Genomic DNA, 21,468 nt, shown 5'->3' with positions numbered 1-21,468 from the left:
CCTGGAGCCTGCTTTGGATTCTGTGTCTCCCTCTCTCTCTGCCCCTTGCCTACTCACACTCTGTCTCTCTCTCTTAAAAATAAATAAACATTTAAAAAATAAAGAAAATAAGTAATTCTTTTGGTAATGCACACACACACATACATGCATATGTGGGTTACATTTTTATTTAAGTTTTATGCTTCCCTCCTCCGACTAAAACTGGCATCATGACATAAACTTGTTGGCTTATATAAAACTTTTAACAAATGGACAGTGCTTCTGTAGTTTGGTTTAAGTCAAGACCGAGATCAAAAAAGAATAAAGGGGATAGGAGAGGTGACAGGGGCTTAGCATATTTCAAAATCTCTTAAACCCAGAAATATACAAAAATTATGCATGGCAAAAATAGGTGAATTGTAAGAAAATAAGTATTTTACTCTCTACTGACATTATTCAGTTACAGAATTTATAAGGCACATTGAAGTACAGTTGAACACACTTGGAGATATTTTATGGATCATCACTCATGCTTTGGGAAGAACAAAGTGGGCTACCCCAAAGCTGATAGCCATCACCTGACATAAATAGTTTCCAACACAGTGTACTTATATGCAAGGGCACTTTAATGGTGAATTTTCACAAGTATTTAAAACTAAATATTAAACTATTTATTTACCAATTTATTATGTAGTATTAATATATATTTGGTCCTGGATAAGTTTACAAACTAGTGAATAGAAAGTTTATGGTGATATTATTTAAATTAATCAATCCATATGAATTCCTGTCCAATAAGATTAATTTTATGAAAATAATATTTTATTTGCTTGGAAACAACAAATATGACATTTCAAGTATGCTTCTGAAAAGCAAATGTTGACTTTTATTGTTACAAAATAGCAAAGCATTAAACCTTAAGATAATTACCATTATTTCATTTTTTAATAATTTTTAAATGTGTATTTATTTTTGAGAAGGGAGAGCACATGTGTGTATGTGAGTGGGAGGGGGCAGAGAGAGAGGGAGACAGAAGATCTGAAGCAGGCTCTGCCCTGTCAGCACAGAGCCGGATGCGGGGCTTGAATTCATAAACCGTGATATCTTGACCTGAGCTGAAGTCAGGTGCTTAACCAACTGAGCCACTCAGGTATTCCCATTATTTCATTTTTACTTAAAATCATCCCCAAATTTCCTACGTCTTGTAAGACGCACTATGTGCTATTATTTGTGCAAGTAAGCACACATATAAAACATACTACCTTAAGTTCAATCTGATCTAACACATTTTATGTTCTGGGTATGAGTCACCCACATAGGTGAATGATTTTATCTGTCTGGACTTCCATTCTCTCTATGTAAAATTAGGGCACGGAACTGAAGTCATTTCCAGCTCTCTACAATATACAATTTATTAAACATATAAACTCACAAGTCTGTACTTTCTCAACTTTTCATTCAATAACTAATGTTATCAATTCCTTATTTTCTCCTGCAAATACCTAGTAGTCTAATGTACTTTCATTTTGCACGTGATGCACACAATTTATGATTTATGTTATGTCATGGTTTTTGTAGTTTATTTCGGTAAAAAGAACTACTACCTGGTACTTGTTTGAACTTGGATAAAAATGACTAAATTTTTCTTTATAAAGTCAGGGATAGAAAATGTACTGCTGGGCTAAGACTAAGCATGAAAGATTCCATCTGAGAGGGACAATTTGTCAGAAAATTATGAGGAGGTACAAACAGAGGGCTATAATGGAAACAGTCTTGCAACATTAACTATATCATTCACTCTCATCAATTCTGTAATAAATCCACACACCACACTGAGAGGTGGTGCAGGCTGGATGGTTCTCCAGCAGGCAGGCCCTCACGGCCGGTACTCCCCCTCGATGTGACCATGGTGCCACTGAAAGCAGTGGCCCATCGTGGCTTGGGGGGCGGGGCACCATGATTCATGCACAGAGGGATTAATTGGGAAAATGGAACTGGCAGGTCCGAAAGGGAGACAAGAGCTGTAACCCTAAATCACCATCAGAGTGGTGTCTTCATGGCCAATTACTTACTCCTCAGCAAAATATAGTTTAAGCAGAGCAAAGCTTGGAACACAGTCACGAAACTGCCTTTATGAAAATCACTGCCTCTTTTATAAAGGTGCCATTAATAAGCACCAGTGCTCTATCCAGAAATTAAACCTCAGGCTCGCTCTGCCAAAATCAAAAGTGCAGGCATGTTCAGAACTCACAGAGGAATTTTTCACTGTTCTAATTACTGACTATGAGACACTAGGTATGTTTCCCCATTAAAATAATAAGAGTTTAGGGAATTGAGGTATCCTTGGTCCAACAGATTCAAATGTAATTGGCAAGCCATGATGTCATAGTTCTATATTTAATAGTGTTGTATGAATGCACTGAGGTAGATAGAGAAGTAAATCATTTACTGAAGAATACTGAACTCTTTAATTTTAATTTAAATTTGACAACATGAATGCAACGAAAGGTGGTGAAAAGAACATGAACTTTAAAACTGTGTAGCCCATGCTTCTAACCTTGCTCATCAATGTGACACTTGGGAAGTTTATAGAATTTCCCTAGGCTTGTGTGTCTTTCACTGTCAAAGGGGACAGAGTATCTACTCTGCAGAGTTGTTGTGAAATTCATTAAGGACTGGTCTATACAGCACATCATCTTGCTGAATACAAACTACATATTAAATAAATAAATATCTTAATTTCACTCTCCTATCTAGAGGTTATAGCCTAAGGTTATAATTCAGGATGTTATAAAAACAATTCAGAATACAATGTCTCAATCAGATAGTAATTTAAAACTCTGAACATAAAAGACGCTCAGAACATTTAGGACTAAAAACAGACATCCCCCTCTATCATCCACTTAATGTTAATTACAATTTTTTCCCCAAATTGTTCAAAAAGGAGATTAGCTCTCTCTGGTAAATGAGTCCCCACTTTAAGGTAATGCAGGTTTTCAAAAACAAACAAACAAAACAGCTAAAATAACTATGATGTTTGACAGCTGAACAGTTCCTCCTATAAGTTCTAAAAATACTTTTTTTATATCTGAGCATTAAATCGTAATTTCAAAAGAAATCTTTATTATCCCTTGATTGTCCTAAGGAAATAAAGCATTTTCTCTGATAAAATGTATCATATAAACCAGACTTAATTATAGGTCGACACCACAGACCATTTACAAATGAAGAAACTGGAGTTAGAAGGCTAAGTAACTTGCACAAGGTCATGCCGCTGACCAGCAGTGAGGGAGCCGGAACGTGAACCAGCCTGGTTGAAAGGCTCATGCTCTTAGCCTCTATGCATATGTTTAGCATGAACAAAATTATAAACACCGTCACTTACATTATTTATTTATGATTGCACATGGAATCAAGGTCCTTTCATCTTCCTAGGACAGTTTTAGACTCAACTTTAATAGAAAGAATTAAGTTCACCTACATGATGGCTGGAAGAACTGTGAAGCTGGAACAGCAGAAATGAGCAAGGGTAACAATACCAGCAAAGCCTTAGATGGCTGTCAGGATGTGCCAGGCATTTCTGAAGATCTGTCATTATGTTAATTGTTTTGATGTCTATAATAATCTCATGGAAAAAATTATAATGTATCCATTTGACAGAGTATGAAACTGAGCCATTGTTTAGATAACTTGCCAAAGGTGACACAGCTAATAACTGCCAAAAACAGGATTTGGGTTCAAAGTTCATTCTTTTCACCATGGCCTGACAAATGATGAGAGGTGTTTTGTCAGTACTGGCAGTCTAAGGAGATCCTGCTATCGACACCAATTTTTTACGGAAAAATACCACACTAGCAGGTAGGAGACACTCAAGTGTTTTCCCTGGTTATATAACACTTATGAATAAGAATAAATTCATTTGATGGTCTTAAGTGCTGCATATACAAAACTGTATGCAGGTTTTGAGAGGAATGAATGCTTACCAGAAAGAGTATAAGGTTCAGACTTTCTTAATTTTTTCCCAAATCTGATTGTGAGTCCGTGTTTTATAACAATGCTGTGAGAAAGACACATGACGGAACCCACATCCCCTACTTTTGCCCTTGTGGGCCACTTGAATAAAAACTATTGCCTTTTCTACTTTAGGCTGTTACTGACTCCCATCCTCTTTCTTTCAGTAACTGGACATTAGATTAAAATTAGTGTGTATTTTGTTTGTTGTGTTTATGTGTGTGTGTTTTTTTTAATCAAAGTAAAATCGGCAAATCGCAAGTATCCTACACCTAACGCCAAGTTGGATGAACAAATGTCTCTAGGAAATCTTGATGCTCCATTGATTTCAACTGTTCAGTGAAGAGGCATTTGGGCCGTTATGTGTGATTATCGTGAGCAGGCCCAGGCTCCACAGCAGCAGGCGCCTGCCCAAAAGAGGAAGTCAGGAAACACACAGTCATTTTCTCTCATGCCCGAAGGTCTGATTACTTTTTCTGGAGGGACCATAAACAAGTGATGGCACAAAAGTTCTGGGATTTGGTGGTAATATACAAGTAACTGCCAGCCTATGGCACCTCTTCATTACTGACAGATCTTGCCTCAGATATGATGAAGTAGGAAAGGATAGAAATAGAATATTTTTGGGGTGCTTGGGTGGCTCAGTCAGTTGAGTGACCGACTTCAGCTCAGGTCATGATCTCGCAGTCTGTGAGTTCGAGCCCCGCCTCGGGCTCTGTGCTGATGGCTCAGAGCCTGGAGCCTGCCTCAGATTCTGTGTCTCCCTCTCTGTGCCCCTTCCCCACTCATGCTCTGTCTCTGTCTCTGAAAAATGAATAAACGTTGAAAAATTAAAAAAAAAAAAAGAGTATTTTTACATAAAATACAAGGTTTGTTTTTTGTTTGTTTTTTTGTTTTGTCCATGAAAAAGAAAACACTAGGATTGTTACTGTAGTCACTCCTGAGGGAATAAGTCAGAACTAGTATTCAGAGCTTCAAGGGACTATATTTTTCCTGAAAAAACATCTTCTTACCTAAAGGCCTTGGGATTCTGGGAGAAAGTATGCTATGCTTGTCTTCCTGTTAGAGGAAGCTGGTCACCATGGCTGAAATATGTGAAAAGACCTGAGGAATGCCACTGTCTTAATGCGAGAGGGTGAGATTTCAGTTACAGACAAAAGCCTGGACATAAAAACAGAAACCAACTGGGATCTGAAGCAGTTTTACAGAAAGAACAAGTGGAAACATTAAGACATTCAATTTGAGGCTCCCTCTACTCAAAGTGAATCTCGACTTTTTAAAGTTACAAAAAAGTCAACCAAAAACAGTGTATCGCCACCTAGTAGGTGCCTGGCCATGCTACCAAGATAAATAAGACAATATAAAACCAGCTCTGCTCTTTGAGGAATCCCCGCGTTATTGGCACCAAAAGAGGGAAGATGAAGCCTTTTCCAAAGGCTCTGTCTCTGCTGTGTTTCTGGTAGGCCCATTTACCCATGTTCCATATTTTGTCTCTAAGTCAAAGAAGCTATGTTCCCACTTCAAGGGGGAAGCAAAAAAGTTAATCATTCTCTGGGTTTTGTCCTAGGCCCCAAACACCTGATAACATCTAAGACAAGCCAGACAAATCTGGGCTGATGCTGGCATCACTACCTCCACCTTTGGTAATTTGTGGAATAGTACCTATTCACCTGACACTCACCTTTGACTGGACCCTATCCTACACTCCTGGAGGAGCAGGTACCCTAGACCCTTTTCTAATACAAACCTCTGGCCCCAAGCACTGACGAGACTCATTCCTTTCTCCTTCTCCAGTCTCCTGGACACTCTCTCTGCTAATCTCTACCTGTCATTCACGCTGTTCAATAAACTGTTTTCAGTTTCTCTAGCTCACGTTTGATTTCTATCCTGCGTGAAGCCAACAATCTTCTTGGTTGATCCTGTGGGACCCTCTCCTGGGTTCTTGGACCCAGCCTGCCTGCATCAGGACTTGGGGGAAATTGGTAGAAGGAAAGAGTCTATATTGAGATGAACCATGATTATATATCTAATGCAACATAGTAAGTACTATCACAGAGATAAGATACACGAATAAAAAAAGATACAGGAATAAATCTGTCAGGAAGGGACCCCTAAACAAACCAATAAATAAGGAGGGTCTTTATCAGGTAGTTGGGTGTCAGATTTGTAGCTTAAGAAGTAACAATTTAGCTGGCACATCTCTGCTAAGAGGAGAGGAAAACAAAAGAAACCCTTACAGGGTGCTGGTGGTAATATAAGCTGATTCAATCCCTTTGGGGAAAACTGATTTAAAAGTCAGTATTTATAGACACACACTCAAGACTCTAGAACCTATAGAAAAACTCGTGTATGTGAGCAACCACAATTATCAACATATAAGAATGTTCAGAGGAACATTGTTTGTGAGAACAAATTAAATAACCAAAATCACTGAAAACAACTCAAAAAGAGGATTTATAAATAAAATAAATAAGGTATGTTCATTCAGTGAAATCTTCAGCAGTAATGAGTACATTGCAGTTACATACACTAACAGAGATAAATCTCGCAAGCATATTGTTAAGGTAAAACAGTATACAGTGTGAGGTTTATATGCACATATACATACATGCAACTAAATAAAAGCAAGAAAAACACTTAGGGTCATAGTTCTTTCTAGACATAGTTAGGGATTTATTTTTCCTGCTGGGTGATGGTGGCACAGGTGTTCATTTTATTGTTTATTATTGCTATTGCTACTATTATTAACGGTTCAAATATACATTACATGTATATTCTTTTGTAGGATAAAATATTTCATAATAAATAAACTAAAGTGTTAATAATGGCAATTCTCTGTATTACCGATACAGATAATCAAGATTGGCCCTGTCTCCCTCAAATGTTTGGGTTTAAATGCAGGGGCTTCAGGGAATTATTAAACTTGGTGTTCAGAACACGAAACTGGTTTTTCAATGTAGATGTTAATAAAAACCCCTCTACAGTCCACGGAACCATATTATGTGCTTATGAGACCTGAAACAGCAACAAAGAGACCTAGGACAACTCATAGTCTTTTTATCAATTCATCCCAGCTAGAGCAGGTTTTTGGAAGGGCACAAATCATTGTGAAGTGAAGAGTTAACTAGCTTTCAATGCAGGTAATGTTGAAGACAGATATTTATTCCACAAAAACATATTAAGAGCTAATTATCTGTCAGGCACTGTCCTCTGCCTTGGGAATACAACAATGCAAAAAGGGTCAAAAACCCTGAGCTCTATGAAGCTTATATTCTATCCATGGGGAAGTAAAAACAGACAATGAACATAGTCATATACAGAGAAACAATCTGTGATAAGCATGGTAAGGAGAGAAGAAAAAAGCAATGAAACATCAATTTCATATTTCATACTGAAGCTTCCCACACACCTGTATATGTCCATAGATTCTGGGTAAGAAATAAAATACATTTGGTGTGGGGACACAGCTTTGATAAATATAAGAACTGGCCAGATATACAGTGATAGAAACATTTATTCTGACCTCATGGTTCCATTGAAGAGTAAAATGAAGAAAACTGTGGAGTAACAAGTCTGGTGATGGACATACTAACAAATGATAGCGTACTACAAATGTACTTTAGCCATCTTAGGTAAATCAATAATGGCTATGGATGACATGCCACTGGGTTAATGATGAAGATAAAAAAAAAAAAAAGCAAAAACAAAAAACAAAAGAATAGTCACACGAGTGAGATGGGAATATGTGACAGTTCATTTACCAACGTAGTAGAGCACAGGACTGAATACTTAGCAAATGTGTGTTATTTCACACTTCCCAAAACTATCTTTTAGAGTTTTTAGCTGTAAAACGAGTAGGAGAGCAGAAAACCGAATACAGTGATATGTGTACTGTCTCTTAACTTTAGAAAGGTACACTAAAAGAAAAGAAAGTATGATAAAATATATCAGTAACTCTCTGGCCAATGGTCATAAACAGAAAGATATCTTAAAAATGTTAATAGTCTTAGAGACATATAATGATAATAATGTAGTAGAGATAATATTTGAAATAAAGGCAAATGGCAACTAAAGAAGACAAAGTGACTGCATAAGAATTTCTCTTACTTAGGGATGCCTGGGTGGCTCATTAGGTTAAGCCTCTGACTTTGGCTCGGGTCATGATCTCATGATTGGTGGGTTCAAGCCCCATGTCGGGCTCTGTGCTGACAGCTCAGAGCCGGAAAACTGCTTCAGATTCTGTGTCTCCCTTTCTCTTTGCTCCTCCCCCACTCATGTTCTGTCTCTCTCTCAAAAATAAATAAACATTAAAAAAAATTTTTAAATAAAAAATAATAAAAACAGAATTTCTCTTAACTTATTCTGATGTTTAGATATTAAAAGAAATATACATATATATATTACATAGAGAATGTATATCTATTTTAATAAAGATCTAGAATATTTATCTACATACAATATATATCCTAGATGTGACTATGTTAAGTTTATGTATGTGTATACTGTATGTGAATTTGTATATGTATATATACATAGGTGTGTACTTGTGTAGGAACATACGTATGTGTGTGTATGTGTATATTAGAACAAACCGTGCTCTGGATAAAATAATACATTCATGTCAGTTTGAAAGAACAGAACTAGTATCCCATGATTGGAGTAATATATGAGAGACTGCAACAAAATATCAAGATGTTAAATAGCAGTACAACTACCCAATGATTTAATGCGATGTTCTTTTTATCCAAAGTAGGGTTTAAGCAAAGGAGGGGTTTTATCCAAAGGAGGGTTTATCCAATTGAGGGTTCCCTCAATCTGAGTGACCAAACTGAGGGAATATACAGAGTGGCCTCTAGTAGTGTGTGGATGGCTGAACTAAAAATCTCTCAGGTTCTTTTTAATCCTAAAAGACTATGGTACTCAGCCCTACATCTTGTGGGACGTCCTTTCAACTAATATTCATCACACTGATCACAAGTTTCTAAGATTTTTTTCCCCAAATTGTTCAATTGATTGATTGTTCCAATTATTACCCATATCTGGGCATTCATGACCTCTCAGTCACAACATTCATGACTTTCCTCACCCTCTTTGCTTAATAAACGGCATTTATTTTCCCATTCTTCTTTTGATGGCTAGTTAACATAGCCAATCAAATGAAGTTGCAATTGAGGCCACCAACATTTACTTGGTACTCGTGATTAAAATGAATATTATGTCAATTTTCAATTTTTAAATACAGAACAAACTTATTTAGGATGAGCACTTGAGCCAAGAAAAGAATATTGCCTTATCAGGATGCCTAGATTCGACAGATCTTCTAAACTAGTCCATTTATATTGAACCACATAGCTATTGTACCAACCAACCAACCAACCAACCAACCAACAACAACAAAAACACGTAATTGTGTTATACTGATCTTGAGAGAATGAAGTTTCACAATCTCCTTCTACAAGTCATTCCTACATTTACCAACTCTCACAGACAGGAAATTGTAGTGTTTATCTGTCCTAAGCCTTTCACCCTGTAGTATAAACTAATTTCCGTTTTCTTGATTCTCTGCACCTGGGTATCTTAGCAGCTTTGTGATCTTATTTTCCACAAAATAAGAAACAGAATAAGGTCATATCAACCATACAGATCATGTATAATATTAGTCAGAATGATAGACTTCATGAAACATCATAAAACAGATTGGCAGCTACCCCTGCTGTGCAAAAACAAAACAAAACGAAACAAAACAAAACAAAACCACAATACTTTGGTAACAATAACGTGCCCAGTCTGCTGAAATAAAAGATGTTAACAGCCACGTATTTCCATGGATTGTATGGAAACAGTTATAAAGAAAGAGAAATACATTTTGTGTAAATCAGTAATACACCCCAAACAAATTTACACATCATTTACTACCTCTTATGATAATAGTATGGCAAATGGTGTCAGGTATTCACTTTAGAGATAGATACAATCATAATGAACCAGTGAAAACATAAAATTGATTTTGTTACTGGTCTAATATAAGAGGATTACAAATTATTTCACTTTTCAAATTCATACAACTTAATCTGGTGTGCCGTATTCAGAACTGCTAAACTCAGCAACTATTCAAGTAATGCAGAATTTCAGTAGACAATCATGAATTACTACATTGAGATGTAGAATATATTACCTTACAGAGATTATCTTGACTCAATAATTACTTCATGTTTCACTTACATGAATTATGTCACTTACATACAAATAGCTTCCGAGCCTGAAGAACACATAGCCTTCTATTTTGATTATTAAAAAAGTAACATTGTGAAAAGAAAGAAAGAAAGATCCATAAATAAATAAATAAATAAATAAATAAATAAATAAATAAATAAATATATAAATACCAAAACTCTTATGAAAATAAACTCCTTTTCATTATCCCCAGGAATATGTTGACATACATATTGGCCAGCTGAGGTTCAAATTAGATAGCACCACAGGTGACAGAAACCCTGAGGCCAGCATGGATCCTGAGGACAAAGGTGACTGTTTCAATTATTTCCCTTGAATGGCTTATCCAGCTTTGACCTCAGCATGAGGCAAGGTATTGGGAGCCTGATCCATGCAGCCATGTAATTATGCATTTAAGTTTATTTTCTTAATTAATTTAAATATGCTTGAGAAATATACAGGGCTTGAATCTGAAAGCCTGGTTACTGGATAGAAACAAGACTCCTGAAGTGAGAGAGTTGATCATAACTTTCATGAGTTTTAGAAAGATGCTCATTGGAAGAGATGATCAAATGTTTGAAATTTCAAATCTTGGAGAAAGTTATAGTCTTTATTTCTTTCAAAGTGATTTTTCTTTGTTTTGTTTTGTTAAGAAAAATGGGGTTAAAGAAATTGCTGTCAGCAACTGCTAAATTGACTGATAGTCAAAAACACATAAAAGAATCTTCAGAGTTATACACATTGCCCCTGATAATGTGGTAAAGGAATCATTAACGGAGCACGGACATTGGTAAGGGAGACAGGAGCAGAACTCAGAACAAAAAGAATAGGAGTAGAATTGGTATAATCTACGCCAAAATATTCCCAATTGTGGGGGTGGGGGACACTGAGCCAACTCTTGGGACAAAGGAACAGTTCAGATGTATTAACAGAGAGTCTCTTAAAGAAATAATTTGTCTAGTAGCCCCCAGTTCCACCTTTAGCCACCCACAGTCTCACAGACCTTGATCAGTGACCCTGAACACATGTCCATTGCTAGGATATAGTCATTTTCTCTAATCCTGGAACATACTGAGTTCTGCTCAACTTTTGCCTTTTTTTTTCTTTTTTTTTCTTCTACTTTTTGATGAATACCCTTCAAAATTTGCACCGTATCAGAGAAATGGAACCCTTGCTCAGCTCATTTTACTCCATGAACATATGCTCTTCTGTCATGATTTGTACAGTTATAGTTTTTCCTCTCCGGAAGGCTAGGCCACCTGCTTTCCCAGGGTCTTTGCACACAACTGCAGTGTCCTACACTATGGACAGATGCTGGGCTCATTTTCCCTTTTAAGATTTTGTTTCAAGTTAGAATTGCATGTTAGTGAACTCAGAAAGAAACTACTTTTGGCTAAGTCAATACACTGTAGAGTTTTTAAAAAAAAAGAAAAGAAAAGAAAAGAAAAGCAGTAGCAACAGCCCAGGACACAGAGATCAGTGAAGTTAAACAGCCAGCTTTATACTTGCCCCTGAGGACGCAGAGTTCTAAGGATTAACAGCAGTCTAGTCAGCAAGTGTAAGATACCTGCTTCAATGTGAAGATATCTGAAGTCTTTAAGCAAAGGCAGAAAGCTTTAAAGGCAGAGTCGAAAAATTTAAGAATTTAGCCAGAAAATATGAAGTGAGCTCAACTAGACTTTCCTGAAGTGCTAATTTTTCCCAGATAAGTCATGCTCATAGTTTTATTGTACACATACAAAATTAAAGCAAAATTCATTGATGAGTTATATAACTATTTTATATTATTACTTTTCATGAAAGAGTGATTTAATTTCTGGTTTTATATTTACCATGCTTGTGCTCCAAAAAATGAGATCACCATCTGGTGACAATTACATACATTGGTCCATGTGGCCCAGGAGAAATTCCTGAGTTTAGATTTGATCATGCAGTATGTTACACAGAAAGCATAGGGAGGAAGGTAAATACTCTGTGCAAAGTATTTTAAAGGTACTTGTGATATTTAATACTAATTTTAATATGAAATATCATCTCTAAACAACTCATTTCCTACATTACCAGGTTTAGCAAGCAATAGTTCAAGCTTATAGGTTGAAAGTTTTCTAACTTCCTAACTTGCTAATGAATTGGTGTTCTGTACTATCTCATGATCTCAATTTCCCATACTTAAATGGCAGATAGTAATATCATACATGTGTCACGGATACATACTGAATGTAGTCTTAAAATAATACATGAAAGTCTTTGGAATTTCAAGACACATACTAGTAAAGAATAAGAAAAATAACTTTCAATTAAAAAATAAAAATAACAGCACTGTATCGTCTTTGAACCAAAAGCAGTAGGTATAAAATCATGGTGGTACTTACCACGGTGAAATTCATCACTTTCAATATCCATATTGTCATGGCTAAGTTAACTATCATGGTAACCAACAGCAGAAGGACAAAGAAGTATAAGCACCTCTTTCGCCATCCATAAATCCCCACTGGGTAAAGTTGTGCATTCTCAGCCCTTGGCAGGTTGTTTTGTTGTGTTGCTAGTATGTATTGTTCTCGAGTCATCTGAAAAAAAAGAAGAAGAACAAAAGAAAGAAAAGAAACATTCAAAACTAAAACCAATGGGTTTTTTTTTGTTTTTATTTATTTATTTATTTGTTTGTTTGTTTGTTTGTTTCCTAGCATTTATTTTTTTTAATATGAAATTTATTGTCAAATTGGTTTCCATACAACACCCAGTGCCCATCCCAACAGGTGCCCTCCTCAATGCCCATCACCCACTTTCCTTCCCTCCCACCCCCATCAACTCTGTTTATTCTCAGTTTTTTAGAGCAATAGCACTGCTAGGAAATTACCCAAGGGATACAGGAGTGCTGATGCATAGGGGCACTTGCACCCCAATGTTTATGGCAGCACCTTCAACAATAGCCAAATTATGGAAAAGCCTAAATGTCCATCAAATGATGAATGGACAAAAATTGTGGTTTATAAACACAATGGAGTACTACGTGGCAATGAGAAAGAATGAAATATGGCCTTTTGTAGCAACGTGGAAGGAACTGGAGAGTGTGATGCTAAGTGAAATAAGTCATACATAGAAAGACAGATACTGTATGTTTTCACTCTTATGTGGATCCTGAGAAACTTAACATAAGACCATGGGGGGAGGAGCAGGGAAAAAAAAAAAGTTAGGGAGGGAGCCAAACCATAAGAGACTCTTAAAAAACTGTTTTTGTTTTTTTTTTAAACCAAAAGATACAACATACCTACAGATGGGTAGTAAGTGTTCAAAGAACTATTGCTGTGTATTGAAAATTAAATAATTAAATTAAAATTGATTAAAATCTTACAAAATGCCTCCTATCACATCATTGATGCTGCATTTTAGAGCTGTTCAACTAGCTGTGGTATTTCTAAGATGTATATTATTTTCAGTCAGATTTGCCCAATTCTAACAGTAACCTTTTCTCTGGAGAGTGATGATGGTGCAGCTCTACTTCTTGGTGTCTATAACCTAAAATTCAATGCACATCCCAGTTACTCTTGGAATAAGTGTCATCTGTTTCTTGGGGTAGATAGAGACCAACTGTATCTCAACATTTCTGTACCTTTATCTAAAAATACAGGGTATCAGTGGCTCAGTGTATATGTTTTAGTAAAATGTAAGTGCATTTGAAAGAACCAATGGGAAGAAAATACACTTTCATTTAGAATTATATAGATTTAGCTCTTTGGTTAGTGCTTTTACTTAGAACTTTGTTGGTTATTTATTTTAGTTGTATTTCAATGAGTTCTCAAAATAAAATTGATCTCTAAAAAACACAAAACACTACACTGTACTATCTAATTATATAATATTATATAAAATATTGATATATGCAGAAGTCAATTCTGGAAAAGGGGAGGTGGTATTCCTTGGTAATGTATAAATTTAGGTTTGATGTTAATTCTTTCAAAAGGCTAATCCGTTATTTTCTGCCCGATACAACCAAGAAGTATGGTTAAGAAAAGTCAAAGAATATGTACTAGGTATACAATTTTTAGAATAAAATATTTATTACCTGAGGGATAAAAAATAATTTTTATAAAATATAATTTTCTCTAAGGCAATAAGTTTTTTTTAGTTTAGTGTTTTTTCTCCTTAGGTCTTTTCAGAATTCTCTTATTGTGTATGTCCATTAGACAATTACTACAACGGAAATAATGCTGAATAAATACACCAAAATAAAAACAGCATCAGTGAAGAATTATAATTACCTGTCAAGTAATATAAAAAATACAGTTATATCTCATCGCATTGTGCTTCACTGTATTGTGCTTTGCAGATTCTGTGCTATTGACAAATTGAAGATTTGTGGCAATGCTGAGTTAAGCAAGTCAATCGGTGACTTTTTCCAACAGCATTTGTTCATTTTAAATCTGTGTCTTACATTTTAGTAATTCTCACAATATTTCAAACTTTCATTATTATATCTGTTGTAGTGATCTATGCCCAGTGATTCTGATGTGACTAATAATTGTTTTGGCACCATGAACGACACCCATATAAGATGATGGCTTAATTGATAACTGTGTGTTTTGACTGTTCCACCGAGTGGCCATTCCCTCTCTGTCCCCTTTTCCTCAGGCCTGCCTTTTACCTGAGATAGAACAACACTGAAATTAGGCCAACTAAAAACCCTACAATGATTTGTTGTGATGCACACCAGATACTATATGGAAGTGTTGAATCACTGTATTATAGACCTGAAACTGATATTATACTGGATGTTAACTAACTGGAATTTAAATAAAAACTTAACAAACACACAAAAAACCCTGCAATGACCTCTAAGTGTTCAAGTGAAAGGAAGAGTTGCATGTCTCACTTTAAATCAAAAGCTAGAAATGATTAAGTTTAGTGACAAAGCCTTGTCTTCTTGGGCCAAACAATTATCCAAGACGTGAATACAAAGAAACAGTTCTTGAAGGGAATGAAAGTGCCACTCACTCAAACACATGAGGATAAGAAAGCAAAATAGCCTTACTGTTGATATAGAGAAAGTCTTAGTGTCTGGACAAAAAAAATCAAACCAGCCACAACATTACTTTAAGCCAAAGCCTAACCCAGAGCAAGGCCCTAACTCTTCAATTCTACGAGGGCTGAGGGAGGTGAGGAACCTGCAGAAGACAAGGTGAAGCTAACAGAGGTTGGATCATGAGGTATAAATACAAAAGCCATTTCCAAACACAAAAGCCTGCAAGGTGAAAGGCCATGTGATGACGTAGAATCTGCAGCACATTCCAGAACTAACTAAGATAAGTCATGAAGAGGGCTACACTCAACAAAAAATTTTCAGTGGAGATGGAGTAGGCTTCTACTGGAAGAAGATACTAGGAGTTTTATATCTAAAGGAGAAGTCAAAGCCTGCCTTCCAAAGCTTCAAATGACTCTCTTGTCAGGGACAAATGCGTCTGAAGACTTCAAGTTGAGACCAGTGCTCCTGTAGCCTTCCAAAATTCCTAGGGCCCTAAAGAATTATGTTCAATCCACTCTGCAAATGCTCTACAAATTGAAAAACAAAGCCTGGAGGGTAGCGTATCTGTTTACAACATGGTTTAGTGACTATTTTAAGTCCCCCGTTGAGAACTATTGCTCACGAAAAGATTATTTTCAAAGTATTACTACTCACTGCCAATACACTTGGTCATCCAAGTGCTCTGATGAAGAGGTACAATCAGATTAATGTTGTTTTCATGCCTGATCCATTCTGCAGTCCATGGATCAATGAGTAATTCTGACTTTCAGGTAGAAATACATTTCATAAGGCTAGGTGCCATAGACAGTGATTCTTCTGATGGATCTGGGCAAAATAAAATGAAAACCCGGAAAGGATTCACTATTCTAAATACCATTAAGAACATTCACGATTCATGAGATGAGGTCCAAATATCAACATAGACAGGAGCTTGGAAGAAGTGGCTTCCAACCCTCATGGATGACTTTGAGAGGTACCTGACTACAGTGGAGGAAGAAACTGCAGATGTGGTGGAAAGAGCAAGAGAACGAGGATTAGATCAGGGACTGAATCCGGGCAATCTCAAGATCAAACCTGAATGAATGAGGGGTTGCTTCTTATGTTTATGGATGAACAAAGAAAGTGGTTTCCTGAGATGGAATCTATTCCTGATAAAGATGCTGTGAAGATTGTTGAAATGACAACAAAAGAGTTAGACAATTACATAAACTTAGTTGATAAGCAGCAGCAGGGTTTGTGAGGATCGACTCCAATTGTGAGAGAAGTTTTACTGCGGATAAAGTGCTATCAAACAGCATGGCATGCTACAGAGAAATCATTTGTGAAAGGAAGAGTCAACTGATGCAACAAACTTCAGTGTTGTCTTATTTTAAGAAACTGCCACAGCTACCCTAACCTTCAGCAACCACCACCAGGAGCAGTCAGCAGTCATCAACCTCTATGACTCTTCACCACCAAAAAGATCACAACTCACTATAAGCTCAGGCGATGTTTAGCATATTTTAGCAAAAAAGTATTTTTTTCCTTGGGGTATGTACCTTGTTCTCTTACACATAATGTTGGTGCACACTTAATAGACTACAGTATAATAGTTTAAACATAACTTTTATATGCACTGGAAACCAAAAAAAATTATTTGATTCTCTTCTTAAAAATATTTGCTTTATGTGGTGGTCTAGAACAGAACCTGCAATATATCTGAGGGGTGCCTATATATGTTATAGAAAATATGTACCACAAGAGTATAAGTATTAGTGTTCATTGAACCAATCCTACTCTAAGTAAAATGTGGAACCATATATTGATAAATGCTAACATCCAATTTTTTTGTTTTTTTCCCAATTTTGTTTTTATTTTAGAGCTCTAACTAGAAATTATATTGATGCGGTGTTATTTTGCTTTATTTTTTAAATGAAGAGTACTATCATTAATAGAGTAAAAATTCTTGTATATGTTAAATCAGAATTTTGGATGAATTAGAGGTGGTAATACTAGATAATCAAGAGCAAATTATTTCATGATATAAAGAATTACTTGTTTGCTTACTGTCATTTTTATTGAGGTTAATATTTCATGTTTCCTTGAGACTAGTGAAAATCTTTAGTCCTTACTGAGATTCCTATTTAGAGGGGAGATACACAACATATTAACTGCTGTGTACTATAAGTGTTATAAGAGATGTCAGCAGACCAGGGGGATTTACTTTGCCTAAGGATTGCGGTGGAGATTTTATAGTTCCAACAACAGTTATGACTACAAAATAGAAAATGTATTATAAGAAGAAGATGAAAGGAACTCTAGGGACCACCACCACTGAAGGAAAGACTAAGGAAGGGACTAAGGAAAGGAAGCACATAGATGTAGGAAGACAGCAGGAGAGAGCACAAGCCTGGCTATGCCTGATTGGCCAGCAGGAGACCTCCTCGTATAGCTTGTCTGGGAAAAAGGCACAAATGCTATCACTACTTAGATCATGCATTGCTTTTCATCTCATATTAAAGCAACGTTCTTCCTTAGAATATTCTATTTCTACAAATTCTAGTTAGACATGAAGGTGAGAAGGTGAGATTAATGTGCCTTCGAAAAGAAGTGAGAACTTAGCTAAGTCTCTGAAATAAAACAAACACAAATCACAGAGGAAATGGTCTTTCAAGCAATAACATTTTTTTTTTTTTGGTAAAGCAATAGAAATTCTGTACCTACATCAAAGCCACTAACTATTTTGTAAAGCAAATGGAATAACAAAAGGGTGAGAGAAAAGGTTGTTAAGAACACATAAAAATCTGTTATTTAAAGCTATTTTTATCATCTCAAAAAATTCAATGTTGTTTTCTTAAAGATGAGATTAACACTATTACTTTATAAATCTTCTTTATCACAAAATACTTTTTAGAGTATCCAAGCTGCAAAAAGACAAGCATAGAGTTTGCTTTAAAAAAACTTCATTTTTGGGGTGGTGCCTGGGTGGCTAAGTTCGTTTTCATTCAGATAGTGATCTCAGAGTCTATGAGATTGAGCCCTGCATCGGGCTCTGAGCTGACAGCACAGAGCCTGCTTGGGATTCTCTCTCTCCCTTTCTCTCTGCCCCTCCTCCACTCTCTCACGCGGGCACTCTGTCTCTTTCCCAAATTAAACGAATAAATGTTTTAAAAAAAAAAAATTCATTTTCTCTTAAACCTCACAGACCTGTTTTTTTTTTTTTTAAGATCACAAAACCTTTCAGTAGCCGTTACATTAAAGTAGTAGCACTAGCGGGGCGCCTGGGTGGCATAGTCGGTTAAGCGTCCGACTTCAGCCAGGTCACGATCTCGCGGTCCGTGAGTTCGAGCCCCGCGTCAGGCTCTGGGCTGATGGCTCAGAGCCTGGAGCCTGTTTCCGATTCTGTGTCTCCCTCTCTCTCTACCCCTCCCCTGTTCATGCTCTGTCTCTCTCTGTCCCAAAAATAAATAAACGTTGAAAAAAAATTTTTTTAAAGTAGTAGTACTAGCAAAGAAGAATAACAATGTACTCTGAGAGATTAAGCAAACTATCCTAGATTTGAAACTTTTACAGCCTTTGTCTAAAATGGTAAATGTTGATCCATTTTCAAGTATTAAAAATATCCTGAAATATCTTGGTTCCCTAGGCATTCTGAGAATTCTACAAACAAAATAGAAAATCGTTTCCCTAAATGATATCGCCATTCTAAAGTAATCAAACAAATGTACACTTTGCAGAGATGCTTATTTTCTCAGATCAGCAAAATGGATTTCCTAAGAGAGAAAAAGGATGATTACGATTTTCTAAGAGGAAACATCACCTCACTGAGGTGTCACTCTGGCTAAGTCTTCTCTACTTTCCTGTGCAATATGAATTCAACATCCTACTTTGCAGTATGCTCTTTGCGATTATTTTGGTTTTCAAGGTTCTGTACAGTATTCCTGGCTTCTTAAAGGAATTAGGACCTTCTTCATCTTAGTTTTTCACACATATATCAGGTCTACAAAACATTTATTAGGATCAAATAACTTATAAGACCCAGTGTTCCCTTAGTTAATACCAAAGAAGTCTTCAGCCTTCTTGGATCAAGATGTCTATCAGCATTCACATTAAGGTAAATGCACTTACTTGTGTTGGCCTGAAATCCAGGAAAGGACTTATTTAAATTTGGACTTTGTGCTTTATTTACAAAGAAACATACTTTCAAAATCCTGATAATATGAATAAAATGTCTGGCATGATTTTATGAGGTTAAATGAAAGATGCATTGGCAAATAGAATTAGACTTTGTGAATTTTTCAATATTTTTCTCCAATATTTCTGTCCAATATTTTTCTCTGGTTTACAGAAAGGGTTATTTTGTTCAGTAAGTTTAATAACACATAATAAAAATCTAGACAAGAATGAATTAATCTGGACTGACCTAACCATGGTTCATCACTAATAATCTAGCCCTGGGGAATTCTGGTGAAGTCTACTCAGCTAGAAATGTGAGAGAAATTAACTAGAGTAGCAGAGACCATTTGCTATTATTCCCTTGCCTCACAGAAGGGGATAACAATAAGAGAAATACAATAATATAATAGGTATATAGGTAATATAATATTAAATAGTGATAGATGCTAAGAATAGGCATGGTGATATATTGGAGGAGTCTCCTTTAAAAATGGTAGAAAGATGTCAGCAGTGAAAAGAGAATGCCTCACAAAGAAAGTGACTCCTGACATGAAACTAAAATGATGAAAATCTAGGAAGAGAGTTAAAAGAGGTCTCTTGAGTATTCAAAGCCCTAATTACAGTAGGCTAAGGAGAAGATCGAAAATGAGGAAGTGGAGAAAGTGAGTTCAGACCATTTTTGAGGGGGAATGAAAAGCAAAGAAAAGGGATTTCAGATGAGAGTCTGGAGTCCAGTGTTGGAGTATTAATCAGGGGGCAGGGCCAGTCTACACACAGGTTATGAGCTAGAGAATGGAAAAGAAAGGAGGACACTTAACATAGGGCCAATAGTTGAGGGGACAAAGCTGAGATCCAGAGATGAGCTGTGCATTCTCAGTGAGGTGGAGATTGAAAAACTAGTGACAATGACAGAAGATGAGCCAAGCTAGGCTCCAGAAAGTGACAGACACAGGTTAGAGTTAGCCTAATCCCATGAGAATCACTCTTAGTCCTATTACTCTAGTATTCTGACTCACATCAGCATATGCAAAACTGAAAGGGGCTGTGTTGTGGTTCAAGTCCACAGGTACCTGGCTTGGGGACATGTGGCAAAAAGACCTGCTTCCTTCCTTCACAGAAAACTTCTGCAGAAGCTCCATGACCACAAACTTGCTCCATATGGATTTCACTGTGTGGGACCTAGAATGTATGTTTGTATGTACCACCATCTTCTTGCCGACAATAGTCTTCGCCCTCTTTCAGTGAGGTTTTATCATTTATTTTCTAAAACTGGGAGTGGAAACAGGAGGGCATCTGTTAGACATGGCATCTTACTGGATAGACAGGAAAGGCTAAAGAAAATGTGACCTCTGCTAATATTCATGAGAACAGAGAAAGAAAAGAAGATGTTAAGGGAGAGTACAATGCATAAGGTAATTATTTTAAATTGGTGTTGGTTAAATTAAGGGTAGAAATAAAATCTATTAATGGAATGCCCTGTTTTATGTCTTGTAAGGGAGAAATATTGTCTGAAAGATGACCAGGTGATCCCACTACATGACTGTATACTCAGGACGCTAAAAGGGAGGGAGTTTGAACAACTTAAAAATGGCCTCAAGAAGTGAGAAGCATGGAGGTAAGTTGTGCAACAAAGCTTTTTAAGATCTGAGTTTTACCACAAGTAGAAAAAGGACTCTCAAACTGCACAAATGCTTGAGGACATTAGAAAGTTAGTTCAAGTCCAAGTATTGAGAACTTCTTTTCTCCAGTCCAGATTCTGCCACTAAATTGTCTGATGATACAGCTCGAAAGAGAACCCAGTTTTACATTGGAAATGATATATCTGATATAGTTGTTTTTTAGATATCATATTGGACAGTTTTATACTACTACTCACATAAACACTGGATATAATGCAGAGATGTAAGCACATAGACTGGAAGGAAATAGCAAATTATTTATCTCACGCACTAATTTGATGCCTTAAAATCAAAATGTAAAATGAGCATCCAATTTCCGCTCAGCCCTGGCCCATGTATTCCCTGTTATAGGACATATGAATATAAAACAAATGCCTCCTGGAAAGTAAGCTGGATAATTTGGGAAATTTC

The 21,468-nt window shown here is 36.4% G+C and overlaps 1 protein-coding gene across 7 annotated transcripts in view; it reads right to left on the bottom strand.

The window, feature by feature from the left end:
• The window catches only part of SGCZ (sarcoglycan zeta), a 1,125,109-nt gene that overhangs the window by 480,941 nt on the left and 622,700 nt on the right, over window positions 1-21,468 (bottom strand). For 6 of the 7 annotated variants that reach the window (XM_040490100.1, XM_040490103.1, XM_040490099.1 and 3 more), the window contains exon 2: window positions 12,576-12,770. In XM_040490100.1, the coding sequence (XP_040346034.1) occupies window positions 12,576-12,770 (195 nt within the window). Of the gene's footprint in view, window positions 1-12,575; window positions 12,771-15,877; window positions 16,227-21,468 lie in introns of those variants that run through there. The other variant, XM_040490101.1, reaches the window with a different exon arrangement.

The sequence above is a fragment of the Herpailurus yagouaroundi genome, unplaced genomic scaffold (assembly GCF_014898765.1).
Source record: "Herpailurus yagouaroundi ecotype Mexico unplaced genomic scaffold, PumYag 181, whole genome shotgun sequence".
Lineage (NCBI taxonomy): Eukaryota > Metazoa > Chordata > Mammalia > Carnivora > Felidae > Herpailurus > Herpailurus yagouaroundi.
Note: the sequence above shows the minus strand (reverse complement) of the source record. Positions and strands in the feature narration are given on the sequence as shown.